Source organism: Littorina saxatilis, linkage group LG11 (assembly GCF_037325665.1).
Source record: "Littorina saxatilis isolate snail1 linkage group LG11, US_GU_Lsax_2.0, whole genome shotgun sequence".
NCBI classification, from domain to species: Eukaryota; Metazoa; Mollusca; class Gastropoda; order Littorinimorpha; family Littorinidae; genus Littorina; species Littorina saxatilis.
Window position 1 is genome coordinate 31206886 of NC_090255.1, and position 19230 is coordinate 31226115.

The 19230-nt window shown below is 41.9% G+C and overlaps 1 protein-coding gene across 1 annotated transcript in view; it reads left to right on the forward strand.

Annotated features, from left to right (window-relative positions):
- Positions 1-17833, forward strand: part of LOC138980602 (cytochrome P450 4A4-like) — a 34960-nt gene extending 17127 nt beyond the window's left edge. Inside the window, exons 6-11 of the mRNA XM_070353517.1 lie at positions 52-164; positions 3158-3303; positions 5446-5570; positions 6772-6944; positions 11805-11918; positions 13197-17833. Coding sequence (XP_070209618.1) covers positions 52-164; positions 3158-3303; positions 5446-5570; positions 6772-6944; positions 11805-11918; positions 13197-13470 — 945 coding nt within the window. The 3' untranslated portion in view covers positions 13471-17833. The remainder of the gene's footprint in view (positions 1-51; positions 165-3157; positions 3304-5445; positions 5571-6771; positions 6945-11804; positions 11919-13196) is intronic.
- Positions 17834-19230: the final 1397 nt, after the last annotated feature.

A 19230-nucleotide genomic window follows, 5' to 3' on the forward strand; every position in this document is an offset into this window, starting at 1 on the left:
ATTGTGCAAGTAGAATTCATCCAAAATTAACACAACTAATTTTTGTTGCAGACGTTTGACATCATTTGTGAGGCAGGGTTTGGCTACAAGTCAAATTCACAACAAGATCCAAGCGAGAAAACCTCAAGCGCTTTTAACTATGTTTTGTCTGGTGGAGGGAACAGGTGAGAGGAATTTGCTGGATTATTTGACTCTTCATCTTTTGAGTAAGGCACTTGCAATTCCAATGTGTGCATGACATTGCAAAATGATGCACTAATCATTATTTAGCACACACAAAAACAGACATGGGATTCAGAAAAAGTGATAATTAAGGAAAAACAAGGTGAGGGTCTGGGGGCCGTAGAAGGCCCCCAGTGGGGTTCAGGGGCAACGTCCCTGGTTGGGGTGTGGGGGCAGCGCCCCCAGACGCTGAAGGTTTTTAGTGTTTTAGACACACAAAAATGGCCCTGAAATGCATATTTCAGCTTAATCATAGCCCCCCCCCCCCTTTCTTTTCCTTCCCATGTTTCTCAAATTAATTTTACACTAAGACTCAAAATAAGGAGGAGAAAGAGAGAGAGAGAGAGAGAGAGAGAGAGAGAGAGAGAGAGAGGCGGGGGGTGGGGGGTGGTGGCGTGTGACGGTGTCACCGTGTGGTTTCAATGTTCTTACCTTGTCGGTGCCAAACGACCCCAGTGACTGATTACCCGACTGGGTTTTCAGGATAGTCAGGTGCTTGTTGCTTTTCAAGTGGCTTTTGAGGGCAGTCTTTCCATTGGAGCCGTAGTTGATAACATCGTTGCACAAAGTGCACTGAGCTTTTCCCGGCAAGTTGATTTTAGCAAAAGCATCGCCAACTTTCAGTTTCACGTCTTGTGTCTTCTGGCCTTTCTCGTCTTTCCAGCTTAATGATACATCTTCATCTAGCCAGTCGAATCTCCAGAGATTTTTCTTGTACTTCTGCTGGTCAATTTCTCGGGCTAGAACGGTTTCGTCTCGCTTTAGCTTCCTCATCATTTTGGCAGGTGGCTCGAAGCGATGTAAAAATGGCGCCGAATCATTCTCATACGGTATGCTTATACTGAATCCCCGATAGCTACGTTGAAACGGTGACTGTAGGAGACAAAGAGCGCGTTCCCATACGGATCGACCAGCAACAGTCTGACCGTTTTAGGAACCAACCGTTCAAGAATAGTATGGAATGGAGCGTCGCGATCAGCGGACCGGCCGAAAAACTTGGGTCTATACCTACATATACCCCAAAATTTTCTCAGCAGATTTGCACGAATCTCAAGAATGATCCCTGGAGCCTAAAAATTTAAATTTACGGAAGAATCCCATGTCTGCAAAAAAGACACAAAAAAGACTGGGTAGCATGACTCGGCTGCTGCATAGGCATAGCAGCCAGAATTTTCTCAAGGTAATTGCCCAAGGACACTCAAGTTTACCATTACCAAAAGCCAAACCAAAGTCTCAGGCCAGGTTGCTCTACAAGTAACAATACACATTATTGAAAGTGGTTACACTACTTGGACCGAAAGCTGTGAACCAAATGTAAACTTTGCTGTATTGTGCTTCATGGTATACTTGCTATTGGTAAAGAAGGATGCACATTGAACATGTGTATGTGGACATGCATACACTGATATACAGACCCCTAAAGACCTACCATCTCAACACACACACACACACACACACACACACACACACACACACACACACACACAAACACATGCAAGTACACACTCATTTATGCACTCATGCACGCTCAGACGCACATGCACACACACACACACACACACACACACACACACACACACTGTCAGGAATGAAATACTCAAAATAGTTATAGACAGTCAGAAGTTAATATTCTTTCTTTCATACGCGTTCGTCTTTCTCCCACACTTCATTCCAAACAATACGAGAAAAAAATATAGCTTAACTGTTTATATGATTCACAGAACATAACATACAAATACACATACACTCACAGCAATTCTTCAATCATCCTTCAACATAACGACCCAGGGCACTAGATGAGTAAAATTACCACCATAGCCGTAGACGTCTGTTGAGTTGCTCATAAGTGTAGACTCGAAGATATCCTCCGTTCATAGTCTTTTCCGTTTCCTTGCGTCTGCTTCCCTGAGCTCTTGCGAAAATGGCGTCGCATCAAAGATAGTCAGGAATCCTCCGCTCCTTCTGTTTCGGGTCCTGCGTCTGCTTTCCTGAACGAAGCTCTCGCGAAGATAGTTCTCGTCTTCCGGCAGCATCCGCTCCGGATAGACAGGCTCCTTTAAGGAATAAGGGAGTCAATTAATATTCTAAATATTTATGTGGTACACGTAGTAATTCACTCATCATTCACCCTGGGTCGTAATTATACTTCACATTCAAGCACACACACTTGTCCGAACTAATTATCTACAAGTTATTCAACCCTTTAAAGTATCCACAATAACAACCAATACAATGAATACATATTACATAAATGAACACTATTACAGTGCTTATTCACCATCATAAAAGAATTACTGCTATGCTAAACCATTCTTGAAAAATAGTTTACCTGCGCATTGGAGCGACAGAGCCTTCCGTCTTGCCTCTAAGATGTTAGTTTGGCAAGTGCTGTAACAACTTGTTTAACTGGCGACACAGTCGCAGCTCACCCTATACATTTGAACATTCAGGTTTTCCACCTGTTGCACGTGAGTGCATGGAGACTCAGCTCTACAGGTAACGGTACAGGCCCCATAATCATGGTCCAACAGGCATGCGAATCAATAATAATGTTTTTCACGATACGAGTCTTCTTCTGTCAATTAATGCATACCAATAACAGCACCATTTCATCATTAATTTAGTACTCATATTACATACATGTTCATACATAAAACCCATAAATGTCATGTCTAACACACACACACACACACACACACACACACACACACACACACACACACACACACACACACACACACACACACACACACACACACACAGTCTTATCTGGGTTTAATAAATGACCGACCAATAAAGATTTACATCCTGACAGGCACTATATAGAACCTGTTTTGAACATTCTCATTTAGAGTCTAATGAAAAGAGTGATGGTGAAAATTCCTGCAATGGAATTAAGCTACCACAGTAAAACTGAACTGTAAAATATTTTCAGGTTGCTGAGAATCGTGGTACCAGCTCTTTACCGACTAATGCCAACGGAGGATAACCGGACGTTTGATTCCAGCCTGTCGTTGCTCCACTCACTCATTCACACCATCATCAGCAAGAAAAAGAAATCTATGGAAGAAAATGCTGCAGGTTTGCATCTTTGAATTTTGGCTTTCTACCAAATCTGAGAGAGATTCAGAGCAATGAAACATGTCACTGAAAGGGTAGAAGATTTATACAAAATGACAAGTAATGTTCAAGGTGCAATTTCAATATTGTACGTACAACAAATTCAGAAACTTGTTTTGGGGGAAAAATAGTAATTTTTGAAATTTACCATTGCTAGTGATATCAATAGCACTGGCATCACAAAGTTGTTTACAATACATATTAATATGGCCACGCCCATATCAAAACTTCCATGCAGGACATCTTCTTCTTCTTCTTCGTTCATGGGCTTAGACTCCCACGTTCACTCATGTTTTTAGCACGAGTGGATGTTTACATGTATGACCGTTTTTACCCCGCCATTCAGGCAGCATACGCCGATTTCGGGGGAGGCAAGCTGGGTATTTTCCTGTTTCTATAACCCATCGAACTCTGACATGGATTACAGGATCTTTTCCGTGCGCACTTGGTTTTGTGCTTGCGTGTACACACGAGGGGGGTTAAGTCACTAAGCAGGTCTGCACATAAGTTGACCTGGGAGATCGGAAAAATCTCCACTCTTAACCCACCAGGCGACCGCGGCCGGGATTCGAACTCTCGACCTTCCGATTAAGAGGCCGACGTCTTACCACCACACCACTGCATGCGCCCGTCCATGCAGGACTAATATTATTCCACTTCAGTTCTGGAAGTTACATCTTGCTTCCCATGTAAACCATCACATTGCCGGCCACAGATCTGAACAGGCTTTTACATGGGATGAGACGGGCTTCGTGGCGTGGTGGTAAGACGTCGGCCTCCTAATCGGGAGGTCGTGAGTTCGAATCCCGGTCGCTGCCGCCTGGTGGGTTAAGAGTGGAGATTTTTCCGATCTCCCAGGTCAACTTATGTGCAGACCTGCTAGTGACTTAACCCCCTTCGTGTGTACACGCAAGCACAAGACCAAGTGCGCACGGAAAAGATCCTGTAATCCATGTCAGAGTTCGGTGGGTTATGGAAACACGAAAATACCCAGCATGCCTACTCAACGAAAGCGGAGTGAAGCTGACTATGCTCTCAGAGTATAGTGTGGGGAACCCAAATGGGCAAACGAGCTCACACGTAACCAGACAATTCTGGAACGCTGAAGAAGAAGAAGAAACATGGGATGAGAGCTTTCTGCCACTTGGACACATACCACACACCTACAGCCTGGCTGCTTCCTGCTTCTTCTGCGTTCGTGGGCTGAAACTCCCATGTACACTCGTGTTTTTTGCACGAGTGGAATTTTACGTGTATGACCGTTTTTTACCCCGCCATTTAGGCAGCCATACGCCGTTTTCGGAGGAAGCATGCTGGGTATTTTCGTGTTTCTATAACCCACCCAACTCTGACATGGATTACAGGATCTTTTTTGTTGCGCACTTGGTCTTGTGCTTGCGCGTGTACACACGGGGGGTGTTCGGACACCGAGGAGAGTCTGCACACAAAGTTGACTCTGAGAAATATATATCTCTCGCCGAACGTGGGGACGAACTCACGCTGACAGCGGCAAACTGGATACAAATCCAGCGCGCTACCGACTGAGCTACATCCCCGCCCCTGCTGCTTCCTGCTCATAGTGGGAATTATTTTCTGATTTAATTTAACAGATTGACATAGCTGCCAGATACCAAATTATTTCCACACACAAAAATTCTACTGTTCAAGTGGAACGATGTTCTCTACCTATGATAAGGCCTGGGCAAGTCTATGTTGATTTAGTTACCCCCCCCCCCCCTTTTAAGATCTCAAAAAAGCAGAGACAATCAGGTCTTGTAAAGGAGGGAGTCTTAAAAGGGGGGTACATTTACAGAGGTTATGAACAGAATATCTGAGAAAACAGGGTCTGAAAAGGGAGGATCAGTCTTAAACTTGGGGGTCTTAAAAGGGGGGTTTAACTGTAAACATTTTGCACGGGAAGGAAGGCATCTTTGGAGGTTAAAACTACAAGCCCCCAAAAGCGGCGTATGGCTGCCTGAATGGCAGGGTAAAAATGGCCATGCGCGTAAAAACACGAGTGAACGAGGGATTTCCAGCCCACGAAGGAAGAATTAAGGGAAGAAGAAAAGTGCAAGGTGCTTTATCGTTTTCTTTTTCTCACAGAAAAGTTGTTGGGGATGGATTTGCTGGAGATGTTGCTGTCAGCGTCGGACGTTGAGTCAGGGGCGGGGCTGTCAGAACAACAACTGCAAGACCACGTTATGACCTTCATGTTGGCAGGTCACGAGGTAACATTTGTTTCATGCTGAATCGCTTCTTCTTCTTCTTCTTCTGCTTCTTCTCGTTTGTTCCTTTTAGACTTCCACTCCTGTAGCATTTACCAATGCCATGGTCTTCTTAACACTTTCTACCCCACCTATGTTGACCAAGTTTGTTTTAGCCGAGACCAGTTGTGCTGCAGCAGGTCACTCAGAATTGTAGTAACTGTGTATCAACACGCTGAATTGCAGGCGTTAGATGGACGTTACAGGAAGCGACTGAAGCTAACAGTCTGAGCAATATATTAACCGTACGAAATGAACATATATGGCCATATAAGAGACACATAAGAAACCTATAAGTTTTCTGAAGTTTCTCTTCAACTTTCTCCATGTAGGAAAACGTTCAGCATCTGTGTTGCTCCCATGGGGTCGCCTTCACGCAGCGGGAGCGTTTAAACAGAGCTACCCCACCCCTTTAATTACTTCTCTTCTTTTGTCTTATTTCTGCCTTACCAGTCCTTTCACCTATATTTCCTTCCAAGAAAACTCTCCCTACTATTCCCTGCAGTTTTCCAATTCTTTTCTTGTTGTCTTATTTCTACCTGACTGGATCCATCACCTTTATTTCACTTACCAAAAGTCTTCTTTTCCACATCCTTATTTCTTTGCACCCCGCATGTCGTAAGAGGCGACTAATGGATTCTGTTTCTCCTTTTACCCTTGTTAAGTGGTTCTTGTATAGAATATAGTCAATGTTTGTAAAGATTTTAGTCAAGCAGTATGTAAGAAATGTTTAGTCCTTTGTACTGGAAACTTGCATTCTCCCAGTAAGGTCATATATTGTACTACGTTGCAAGCCCCTGGAGCAATTTTTATTAATGCTTTTGTGAACAAGAAACACTTAACAAGTGGCTCTATCCCATCTCTCCCCTTTCCCCTATCCCATCTCCCCCCTTTCCCTCGTCGCGATATAACCTTCGTGGTTGAAAACGACGTTAAACACCAAATAAAAGACAAATAAAGAAAGCATCTGTGCTGAAATGTTGGCAAAGGTTTCAGCGATTTGAAATAAGGTCAACTGTTGATTCCAAAGAACATCTCTGATGTTTTCATTCTGTTTTTGAATTTGAAGAATGAATTATTGTGCTTGCAGTATATTTCTGCTAAAAATTCCAGTGAAGGTAAATATACATGTAATTTGAATAAATGATTTCTCTTTATTTAACAGACAACTGCCTCCAGCTTAACTTGGATCCTACTGTGTATGGCCACACACCCTGACATTCAGACCAAAGCCAGAGAGGAAGTGATGTCACACCTGCCTCGCTCTGGTCAGCCAATCACAAACGACGACCTGGAACAGCTGACCTACATTAACTGTGTCGTCAAGGAAGCTCTGAGGTATGTAGCTGCAATTCTCATGATGTACCATGTGATTTTTTTTCTTTGTATTTCATTGTTATTGTTGTAACTCAGGTGATAAAGCACTGACAGTGTGATCCTAAGGTCACAGGTTCAAATCCCGACAGGGACAGACATAGGTCAACTTTATGTGCAGACTCAGAGACGGTATCCTTGTCGCACCCCCGTGTCACCACAATGGCACATAAAAGACCTTGGTCAATCTGCCATAAGTGCAGGTGGCTGAATTCACCGAAACATGCACACACAGGCCTGAAAGTGGCGAGTATTGTACTCGCCATGGCAAGTAGAAACATGTAACTGGCAAGTAGAAATGTTCATCTACTCGTCAAATGCGGGTAAAGTTGCTGAAACAAATTGTTGGTTTGGCTAGTAAAGTTTGCTCTCTGGCTAGTAAATGTTCAGAATCACAAGCCAAAGGCGAGTACACCATTTGTGAGCCTGCATGGGAAAACCAGGCTAAATGGGAACATTTTTACTTTTTACTTTTTGAAATGATATGAAACTTGAGACTTTGACAAATATTTGACAAAAAACAGAATTGATCTAACTGTAATAGTTTTTTCACAGTTCTTATTTGAAATACACAGGTGAAATCCTTTTGGGATGATGAAGTTGGATGATCAATAAAGCGATTTAGCAGTAAATCTGAAGATTGATAATTGTATCCAGTTGGCCGCTGTCAGCGTGAGTTCGTCCCCACGTTCGGCGAGAGATTTATTTCTCAGAGTCAACTTTGTGTGCAGACTCTCCTCGGTGTCCGAACACCCCTGTGTGTACACGCAAGCACAAGACCAAGTGCGCACGAAAAAGATCCTGTAATCCATGTCAGAATTCGGTGGGTTATAGAAACACGAAAACACCCAGCATGCTTCCTCCGAAAACGGCGTATGGCTGCCTAAATGGCGGGGTAAAAAACGGTCATACACGTAAAATTCCACTCGTGCAAAAAACACGAGTGTACGTGGGAGTTTCAGCCCACAAACGCAGAAGAAGAAGAAGTATCCCTATCAGTTGGTAGCGCGCTGGATTTGTATTCAGTTGGCCGCTGTCAGCGTGAGTTCGATCCCAGGTTCGGCAGAAATTTATTTCACAGAGTCAACTTTGTGTGCAGACTCTCTTCGGTGTCCGAACCTCCCCCCGTGTACACTACATTGAGTGTGCACGTTAAAGATCCCACGATTGACAAAAGGGTCTTTCCTGGCAAAATTGCTTAGGCACAGTTAATAATTGTCTACCTATACCCGTGTGACTTGGAATAATAGGCCGTGAAAGGTAAATATGCGCCGAAATGGCTGCAATCTACTGGCCGTATAAAATTTCATCTCACACGGCATCACTGCAGAGCGCCTAGAACTGTACCCACGGAATATGCGCGATATAAGACTCATTGATTGATTGATGGATTTCCATTGTAGCCGAAAATAGCTTGCTGCGTCTTTAGCCGGGTTTTCCCATGCAGGCTCACGTTTGTTGGACTTTCAGGGCTGACACACTTGGGTAAGCGCTCTTGTTGCCACTAGCTTTCCAATGGGAAGAAGCGACCCGGATTTCCCAGCATGGGGATACTAGAGTTAAGGCAAAAAAAAAAAATTGTCTGTTTAGGGTAACCCGACCGACCCTATCGATTTGGCGCCGACCCAAAAACTTTTTTTTGATTTCAAAAAAAAAAAGAAAAAAAAAGAGGTAAAAATGCTAAAAAGAGACATTTGGCGTTTCTTTCTCTCCCTTTCTCTCTGTTTTATTTATACGTTAGTTTTGAAACATGTATTCATCAAATATAAGAAGTGAATGTTCAGCCAACATAGCATTTACACACCAAAAAAAAAAAAAAAAAAAAAAAAAAAAAAAAAAAAAACTACCTACCTACCGACCCTACTTTTTTTGGTCATGTTACCCTAAACAGACAATTTTTTTTTTTTGGCCTAATGAAATGAGAAAATGAAGTATCAGAGGACGCAGACCGCTCTTGAGGAACGACAAAGCCCACAGCCAAATAGGCTTGATGTGTCATGGTACTGACCATATAGGAGACAGTGCGCAGTTTTTTGTCTGCCAGCTATACTGATTGTGATCATTGCATGATGAAATGGGTGTTTTAAGTCTTGGATTGTGGTAGGGTGTATTTTGGTCTGATTCTAAAATTTAGCTTTTTTGTTATTGAGAAAAAAATGATTTTCAGAGAATAGTTGATTTCTATTTTATTTTTGAGATTTTCTGTTAATACAGCAGACTTCCACTTACTCGCGGTCTTTGGGGTCCAAAGATTTTTGATCGCGATATATCCGATGCGCGATGCAGTTTGGGGTCCAATTAAAGGGAAGAAACCGCGTTTTCTTCTGAGTCAGAGAAAAGCGCGGTTATTTCCCTTGTTGGTCACAAAAAGCATGTGAGTGTCACATTGGCGTGTGTGCGTTTGCCGTGTGAGTGCATGTGTGTGTGCGTGCATGTGTGTGTGTGCGTGCGTGTGTGTGTGCATGTGCGCACGCACGCCTGGCATGTGGTTGTGCTACAATGTTCATGTGTATGTGTTACTGCGTTTCTCGCAAGTGTGACGCTTCTGTTGGCAACTACCGTATTTGACGGACTACAAGCCGCGACTTTTAAAAAAAAACAACCGCATTGCGGTTTATTAAAAGATGCGGCTAAAACGTTACCTAAACTTGAATAGCATTCACCTAATGGAAGTCGCCGCGGATTTTCATTTCGCTCGATTTGCGATTACCAGTACTTTATTAGCTCTCTACTCAAGACTCGGCGCTTTTCTCTTTCTTTCGCGAATCTTTGTTTTTCAACAAGTTGTCGTGACAAGATAGCGTACAGAGAAACACCGGATGTATCAGGAACTCGCGTGCGCGAGATTTCGTTTTTTTGTGTCTCGCGATAGTTGGAGGAGCGAGAGCCGCCATGTTGTGTTTTCGTCTGCTCGAAATGTGCGCAAAAGTCGTAAATCATCCTAAAAAAGCTTATTCCGGGTGGGACTACATGTGTGTGTTGGTTACAAATTGTGTGTGTGTGATATTTTTCTTCAAACTTTTTCACTTTTCTTCTTTGTTTCGCTTGTTTATTCTCGGAGCCGATTTCGCCAAATACCGTACTTTCGTTTGCCTGGTTGTTTTGATTGATTGACACGATCTGATTATATTTTTTTCGACGGCGGCTAATATAGTGACGTGGCCTATACGTGGCTCGTCCCAATATTTTTGTTAAAAGTCTGGGGTGCGGCATATAAAACGGTGTGTCTTGTAATCTGTCAAATACGGTACCGAATTTTCCGGGTCATAAGGCGCGACTTTTTTCCTCGAGTTTGACCCCTGCGCCTTGTATAACGAAGCACCTAATCCGTGTATGAAATACGAAAAAAAAAATAAATTGGGAAAAAATCATGGGGAACAAAACGTGACAAGAACTCACCTCCATCTCGAATACCAGCAGTCGTTTGTTAAAATTCCGTGAGCACTTGTTTACACAACTCACACTGATCGTCACATTTCTCGGCAGTTTGATTTCATGACACACCCTCACACAGTCACACAGCAACCATGCCGAAGACGAAGCGACTTGCTTACGATGCAGAATACAAGTAGAAAGCGATCGAACTTGCTGAGGGAAAAGGACAAAGGACTTTGCCTAAGTTGAGGTGACTGAAATTTCTAACAACAGGTGCTAGGATCCCGGACGAGCCCCCAACTTTTTCAATTTTGGTGCGCCCTATCGGCCCCCTGCGCCCAATGGGTGACTGGATTACAATTTTTTTTTTAAAGAATCATGACCTTATGCGCTGTAGCGCCTTGTAACCCGGAAAATACGGTAAGTTCTCAAAAGATTAACTGCGATGACACGTTTTCTTTTATCAGCAGATGACGATTTCTTTTCTTTTTCCTCCGACTCATACGTCGTCACAAACTTACTAGTTAATCAGACACAGACAGACACAGACATACACTGTACGCGTATAGCGACTCACTGCTGCACACACACACACTGAACTGACAATGAACAGAACGCAAGCCATGGTGAATTACCACATTATTTTATTTCGTTTGGAAACGCAAGAAGCTGAAGCACTTTATGGCGCCTGTAGAAAATCCGGGGCGTCTAGCTGAGATAGCGATTAGCGGGACTCGAGTGTTAAATTGCATGCCTGACTAGATTGCAGAAGACTGAAGCGCAGTTTAAGCACTTGATTGGCGCCTGTGGCCACCCGGACCATCTAGCAGAGATCGCAATTACCTGGACTCGAGTGTTCAGACTGGTCAGACACTTAACCTCTATAGGCACGTGGCCAATTTGATGATACCGATCGTGGCATGAAAGTTTTTGACTGAGTGGGGCACGTGCGCGTGAAAGGTTTGTTTTTCTTTTGTTCGCAGGTCTCGATCAACCCGTAATGTACACAACCTGAAAACACACACACACGTAGAACACTATTTGGAGAGACTGAGGGAGAGAAAGAGAGAGAGACTGATAAGATGAAATGACAATTTACTGCATGATGAAAGGCCATCGGACCCAGAGAGAGATAGCGTGGTTATGATAGAACAATTTTTCATGATCTGTACTATTTTTTGGCCTTTACGTGACTAATTTTTTTATTTTTTTTTTAAAGGTCGGTCCTGTTTTTTTTGGGTCCAAGAGGTCTCCGCGATATAGCCAAATTCGCGATTTAGTGGACCGCGAGTTAGTAGAAGTCTGCTGTATTGTGTAAATTTACCTCGATTGTAAGACTCACTCCTTTTTAAGACCTGATTTTTTTCCAAGACTTTTGGTGATCTTTAAAGGGGTCTAGCTTTATCTGACTCTTTGGTATGAACATCATTTTTGTTGTATTTTGCACAGGCTTTTCCCGCCAGCCCCCATCATTATGCGTCAGGCTGCCAAAGACATGATGCTGTGTGGATATGAGATACCCAAAGGAACCGTCGTCAACATTTCCATCGGAGCTTTACACAGGTATGAAGTTTGTTATGACTGGTATTTTCCCTAAATGTAAGAGGCCTGTTCTGAATTAAAAGGCCTTGCATTTGTACATATGTTCATTTACAGTTCCTGTGTAAACGTATAACCTTCATCGGATGATGCTTTGGACTTGAGAGGCTACTGTTCTTGCATGCACTTTGAGAGCTCTGTTTTTGAAAAAGAAACTGTGGAGTCACTTTATTTGTTATGCAGTACGTTTGATTTTAGCATAATTATATCTGTGAAAGAAACGTTTTGTTTTGAGACCAGAATTTACTTTGAATAAGTGGTGTGATACATTTCCTGTAAAGTTAGACTAAAAAATAAGGGATTGGATCAATAAGTTTATATTATAGCAACATCAATTTTCACATTGTGTGTAGAATTAATGGTACCTCATGTGGAGCTTGCCCGGAAGATTCTGAACATTTCTTGTTACACTGTCCAAAATTTAAAGAACATAGAACCATTTTATTCAATACAGTCTGCCAACACATGTTCTAGACTGCAAAACACTCTTGTTTGGAAATACTGATTTAACTATATCTTTGAACACGAAAATATTCTCTGTTTTACAAGACTATGTTATGTTTATTAATCACTTCGGCTGATATTATATTAACTGTGCAATTGATGCAGCCAGGCATTCTCTCTCTCCCTCTCTCTCTCTCTCTCTCTTCATCTTATTTGTATAGAATATAATGAAAGATTATAAAGATAAGTGTTGAAGCTATCACTTGTTCGCCATGTTTTGCTATCGGAATGTGTATTGATTATCATTTCAAGAACGTGTCCATAAGCAATCTGCTTGTTAACGTTCTTAATGTTGTTATTGTTTGAAACGTGTGTATGAGAAATTGAATAAAACACGCTTAAACCAATGGTACCTCTTTGTTAAGACCTCATAAAATCTGAGAAACGTAGGTCTTAAAAGGGAGGGAGTCTTAAGATGGCGGTAACTTTAGTGACACCATGAAGAAAGCATCTGAGAATATGAGGCCTAATATAGAAGAGGGAGTCTTAAGATGGAGGTAACTTTAGTGACACCATGAAGAAAGCATCTGAGAATATGAGGCCTAATATAGAAGAGGGAGTCTTAAGATGGAGGTAACTTTAGTGACACCACGAAGAAAGCATCTGAGAATATGAGGCCTTATAGAAGAGGGAGTCTTAAGATGGAGGTAACTTTAGTGACACCACGAAGAAAGCATCTGAGAATATGAGGCCTTATAGAAGAGGGAGTCTTAAAAGAGCACTTTCACTGTATTACAGAAATCCAGCCTACTGGGATGACCCAGAGACGTTCAAACCCGAAAGATTTCTGGACGAATCGAGCATCCCCCTCTACACCTACCAACCTTTCATCTCCGGTCCTCACATGTGTATCGGATACAAGTTCGCCCTACAGGAACTCAAGATGACCCTTGCCCTGCTGCTGCGTCAGTTTGAGTTCTCTCCCCTGCCAGACGTGACGTACCGCAAAAAACAGACCATCACCATGCGACCGTCTCCACCGTTGCAATTGTACGTTCGCTGTGTGGTATGATTTTTCCAGAAAGATGTGGTTGTGGGTGGAATAAACTTTGTAGTGTTTTGATATGAGAGACCAAACCACAGAAGTGTTGTATTGTGTCGCTAGTATGCTGGACGAGTTTGTATTGAACCATTCATCCTGTAATAAATATTCTGGATAGGAACGCATTAAACAGATCACCCGGTTTTGAATATTCTGGATAGGTTGCATTAAACAGATCACCCGGTTTTGAATATTCTGGATAGGTTGCATTAAGCAGATCACCCGGTTTTGAATATTCTGGATATTTTGCATTGGACAATTCATACTGTAATGAATATTCTGGATAGGTTGCATTTGACAAATTCATACTGTAATGAATATTCTGGATAGGTTGTATTGACAACGCCAATTCATGGATACCCCTTGATAATTACCAGTGTATGCTGAATATATGTACCTCTGTAACGTAATTTGTTGCTTCTAGATAATTGTAAATCTCAGTAGAGTGCAAGAATATAATCAGAGTACTCTAGTCTTGCCAGCAGCCATAGCTTTGTCACAAAGACTTATTTGCTAACATATGTCTAATTTTATCATTTTCTGTTTTGGAAATTTTGGTATGCCAAAATGGGACAGCACAGTTGCACTGCTGGCAGAGTCTGGCAATAGACGATGTTCAGAAATAACTCTATTGGGGTTTGTACTGGCTGTGAAAGAGTTGTGCCCCTGACCGTGAGGCCAACAATGACACGCCGCCAACCAGCAAATTATTTAAATCTGATGTGTATGTTTTGCAATTTCTGCTCAATAAGATGCCCTTTTAAAAAAATAAAATGCGTATCCGAGCCACGATTCGCTGCCGATGACCTACAGTGATTGCTGAGCGTGAATGCTTTCTTAAACTCATGTGACCTCAAGCGAAACACATTTTCAGTGATCACTGCAGGCCAGCAAGTATTGGCGCTACAAGTATTGAGGTTGGATGTGCATATTTTCTCACATTTTCAAAAGAAAAGGGCCTTAACTGCATTACTTGAGCTAATCAGGTGTGGCGATTGCTCGTCTTTCCTGCTGACCTGCCAACTCTTGTGAAATAATAATAATGATAATTATAAATAGCTTTTCTATAGCTTGAGTCCCAGCAATTGGCTCTAGGCACTTTACAATTTCATTCTAAGACAAACGAGGGAAAATTTAACGAGCATACTAAGCATACAAATAACTGGGATAAAACAAGAGCTCAAGTGTAGAAATTTATTTTTGTCTGGAATTTTCAGCGTGGCAAATGGTGTTTTAGTGTAGCATTGTCTAAAATGTATTCGCCCATCCACATTTAGGCTAGTTCGCGCAAGGATACATTCATTAAGTAAAGTGAGAAACATAATGGCCAGTAGACAGTGTCTGCAGTACCACTTTTCAGTGTGACTTCTGACCGCTTCCTGGAGTGAGAACCAGAAATGAGTACCAGGACTCACAAGAAAGAGCAAACTGTTGCATGCTTGTGATTATTTGTTTGAGCATATTCATTCTAAGCTTGGCGTAACAGCATAGCAATTTGTCTTAAAACGTAGCATAGGGTATGCTGAAAGTGCAGCAGTTGGCAGTTGTTCCTCAGGCTGTCGATGTGTTGTTTGCTTGACTGTCAGAGCACAACTCTTCTGTATTGCACAATCATCCTGACAGAGTTATATTTCCTGACAACATCGATTCAACAGATGCCAGCAGTAGAAGGGAAAGAAGAAATGTTAAGAGTTGACATGACAAGGAAGTGTCAGTGTGCCTTCCTGACTGAATTTAGCAGAACTGAAGAAGAAATTTGGCATGGTAGACATTTGTTATTTTGTCCTTTGGAATCAAGGTTTTACTCATACTAGTCATAGACATGGTAAGATGAGTTTTATTCTGATTTATTTTGGGGTGCGGGTGGGGTTGAATGTAAGAGTTCTTTCTGATTGATGCCTGTTGTAGGGTTAGTGTGTGTGTGTGTGTGTGTGTGTGTGTGTGTGTGTGTGTGTGTGTGTGTGTGTGTACACAGGAGCACATGTTCTAACATGTGCATTTGTTCATGCATATTCACGTCCATATGTGTTTAATTTCTCTGCTTGTTTTAAATTATTTTCATCTCAGGATTTTTTATATTTTCATTTATCAGGACAAAAGTTTAGGGTTGGATGAAATGCTTTGCTGCTTTTGAAAATCCTGACAACTTTTCCCCTGGGTTTGATCACTGCATGTTGTTTTCTATGGAAATATATCTCGGCTAAAGTTTGTAAATTGAATGTATTGGTGCTTACTATATATGTTATCAAGTATTTGTGTATGTGTATTGTAGTTACAACTGTAATCATTTGTTGGACTGTTTTCTTAATACGTTCAGAATGGAACACAATTTTTTTAATTTATATGATATTTATTGTGTTTAATCTTATGTTATACCTGTGCATAGTTTTGTTGTTAGAGAGCGGTCACACTTGGCGTTTTTTCTAGGATTTGCCAGGTCACACAATTTGTGTTCAAGACTATATGAACGCATATGTAACTAAATCGTAGATCAAGCTATGGTTGCATCGCATGCATGTTGTAGCTTTGGAGGATACATAATAGAGTGTGCTACGAAGCTAGTGCAAGTCAGAAAATTTGCAATCAATGCGAACGCCCCCGTTCCAGCCTCCACACCATAACTTGAAAATATGATGGATAACATCCATCAGGAGCTTCTCTTTGATAGTTTCAAACTTTTCAGACCAACAGTTCTTCACTCAGATACTAAGTAGATATTGTATGTGTGTACTAGCTAAGGTAGATACAATTGCCTGCTTAACTCATTGTCTCCCAGGTACAGATATATCCGTACCCACTCATATGCTCTATCTGACCTGGTACGGATATATCTGTACTAACAGTCACTTCCTGTAATGTTGATCTAACGCCTGCATTCCAGCGTGTTGAGACACAGTTGCTACAAAGTTACTACAATTCTGAGTGACCTGCTGCAGCACAGATGGTCTCGGCTAAAAAAAACTTGGTCAACATAGCTGGGGTAGAAAGTGTTAAGGCCTTATTCTGAAAGAATTTTTAGAAAAAGGTGAGAGCGATGTTTGATCATTGCCAAAAAATGTCTGCTTGCGCGTAATGATAATTACCCATATTTTCATCAACGTATTTTACAATCATGTTTGTTTGTTTGCTTAACGCCCAGCCTACCACGAAGGGCCATATCAGGGCGGTGCTGCTTTGACATATAACGTGCGCCACACACAAGACAGAAGTCGCAGCACAGGCTTCATGTCTCACCCAGTCACATTATTCTGACACCGGACCAACCAGTCCTAGCACTAACCCCATAATGCCAGACGCCAGGCGGAGCAGCCACTAGATTGCCAATTTTAAAGTCTTAGGTATGACCCGTCCGGGGTTCGAACCCACGACCTCCCGATCACGGTGCGGACGCCTTACCACTAGGCCAACCGTGCCGATTACAATCATGTTGCAGTGTGACCTATTAGGTAGAATATTAATAATCAGCAGTTTAGCAAGTTGAACTAAGGAGTGAAGGAACATAATACGTTCATGATCAGTTAAATTAACAGAAGATTAAGGATTTCTTGACTGGAGTCCTGGAAAATAGTGTTTATTAGTTGTTCAGCATTTTGTATTCAGGACCATATTGAAGAATCAATATTTTTTATGATTCTGAATTGTTTGCGGGTAAAATGTAGTTGTGCCCCCCTTCCCCAAGTGTATCTGTATGTGTTCTTCAAGTTCTTTTTTTTTTAGTGGAAAAAAAAAACCACAAGCGTCTTCTACAGTTGAAAATGTTGCTGTCTTGTGAAAGCTTTAAAAAAAAAAATCATATCTTGACCGCTTAATAAATTGCGTGCAGCTGCATCTCGATCCTTCATTCCATAAAATAATGTTTTTTATGACAACTTGATGATCTCTGTCTTATACCTGGGATGACCAGTTAGGTATGCTGCACTGTGGACTTCAAGAATAGTCCTGTAGAATGTAAGAACTGCATTAAAGGGGGTACTATTTATCCGACAGTTTAGGGGAGAGTTTTGGCAAATTTGATTAATCTGAAGAATGTGGGGAATCCACTGTACCTAATACACCAGTTAACAGTTTCGGCGTTTACATGGAACGAAGAAGAAACCCGGAAAAGGAAGAAGAACAAAAACACTCTCAAAAACGATCTGCGCATGCGTTCAAATAAGGCGAAAATACAATATTTAGTCAAGTAGCTGTTGAACTCACAGAATGAAACTGAACGCAATGCCATTTTTCAGCAAGACCGTATACTCGTAGCATCGTCAGTCCACCGCTCATGGCAAAGGCAGTGAAATTGACAAGAAGAGCGGGGTAGTAGTTGCGCTAAGAAGGATAGCACGCTTTTCTGTACCTCTCTTTGTTTTAACTTTCTGAGCGTGTTTTTAATCCAAACATATCATATCTATATGTTTTTGGAATCAGGAACCGACAAGGAATAAGATGAAAGTGTTTTTAAATTGATTTGGACAATTTAATTTTGATAATAATTTTTATATATTTAATTTTCAGAGCTTGTTTTTAATCCGAATATAACATATTTATATGTTTTTGGAATCAGCAAATGATGGAGAATAAGATAAACGTAAATTTGGATCGTTTTATAATTTTTTTTTTACAATTTTCTAATGACCAAAGTCATTAATTAATTTTTAAGCCACCAAGCTTCTTCTTCTTCTTCGTTCGTGGGCTGAAACTCCCACGTATTTACGTGTATGACCGTTTTTACCCCGCCATTTAGGCAGCCATACGCCGCTTTCGGAGGAAGCATGCTGGGTATTTTCGTGTTTCTATAACCCACCGAACTCTGACATGGATTACAGGATCTTTTCCGTGCGCACTTGGTCTTGTGCTTGCGTGTACACACGAAGGGGGATAAGCCACTAGCAGGTCTGCACATAAGTTGACCTGGGAGATCGGAAAAATCTCCACACTTAACCCACCAGGCGGCCGCGGCCGGGATTCGAACCCTCGACCTTCCGATTAAGAGGCCGACGTCTTACCACCACGCCACAGCGCCCGTCAAGCCACCAAGCTGAAATGCAATACCGAAGTCCGGGCTTCGTCGAAGATTACTTGACCAAAATTTCAACCAATTTGGTTGAAAAATGAGGGCGTGACAGTGCCGCCTCAACTTTCACGAAAAGCCAGATATGACGTCATCAAAGACATTTATAAAAAAAATGAAAAAAACGTACGGGGATATCATACCCAGGAACTCTCATGTCAAATTTCATAAAGATCGGTCCAGTAGTTTGGTCTGAATCGCTCTACACGCACGCACGCACGCACACACATACACCACGACCCTCGTTTCGATTCCCCCTCGATGTTAAAATATTTAGTCAAAACTTGACTAAATATAAAAAGAAAAATCGCGTGTTTGTGTGCCCGATGTAATCCTAAGAACCTTTATTTACACTCTTTCTTCGGACACTCAAAAGCAACTTCAGGGCTGGAAGACTACAAAATTTTACTTTCTTCAGACTGAATCTATGCGTTCAAATCAACCGGAAAAGGAAGAAGAACAAAAACTCTCGAAAAAATGCTCGCAAAACAGATCTGCGCATACGCCAAATCCAAAATGGCTGCGGAACTGTTAATCGGTGTATGAGCTAGACCCAAACTGCACGATTTGGGTTACACACCACAAGTAATGTAGCGCAGAAGCAGAAGAACAACCCCCGCGGGTTAGGGGGAAGAATTTACCCGATGCTCCCCAGCATGTCGTAAGAGGCGACT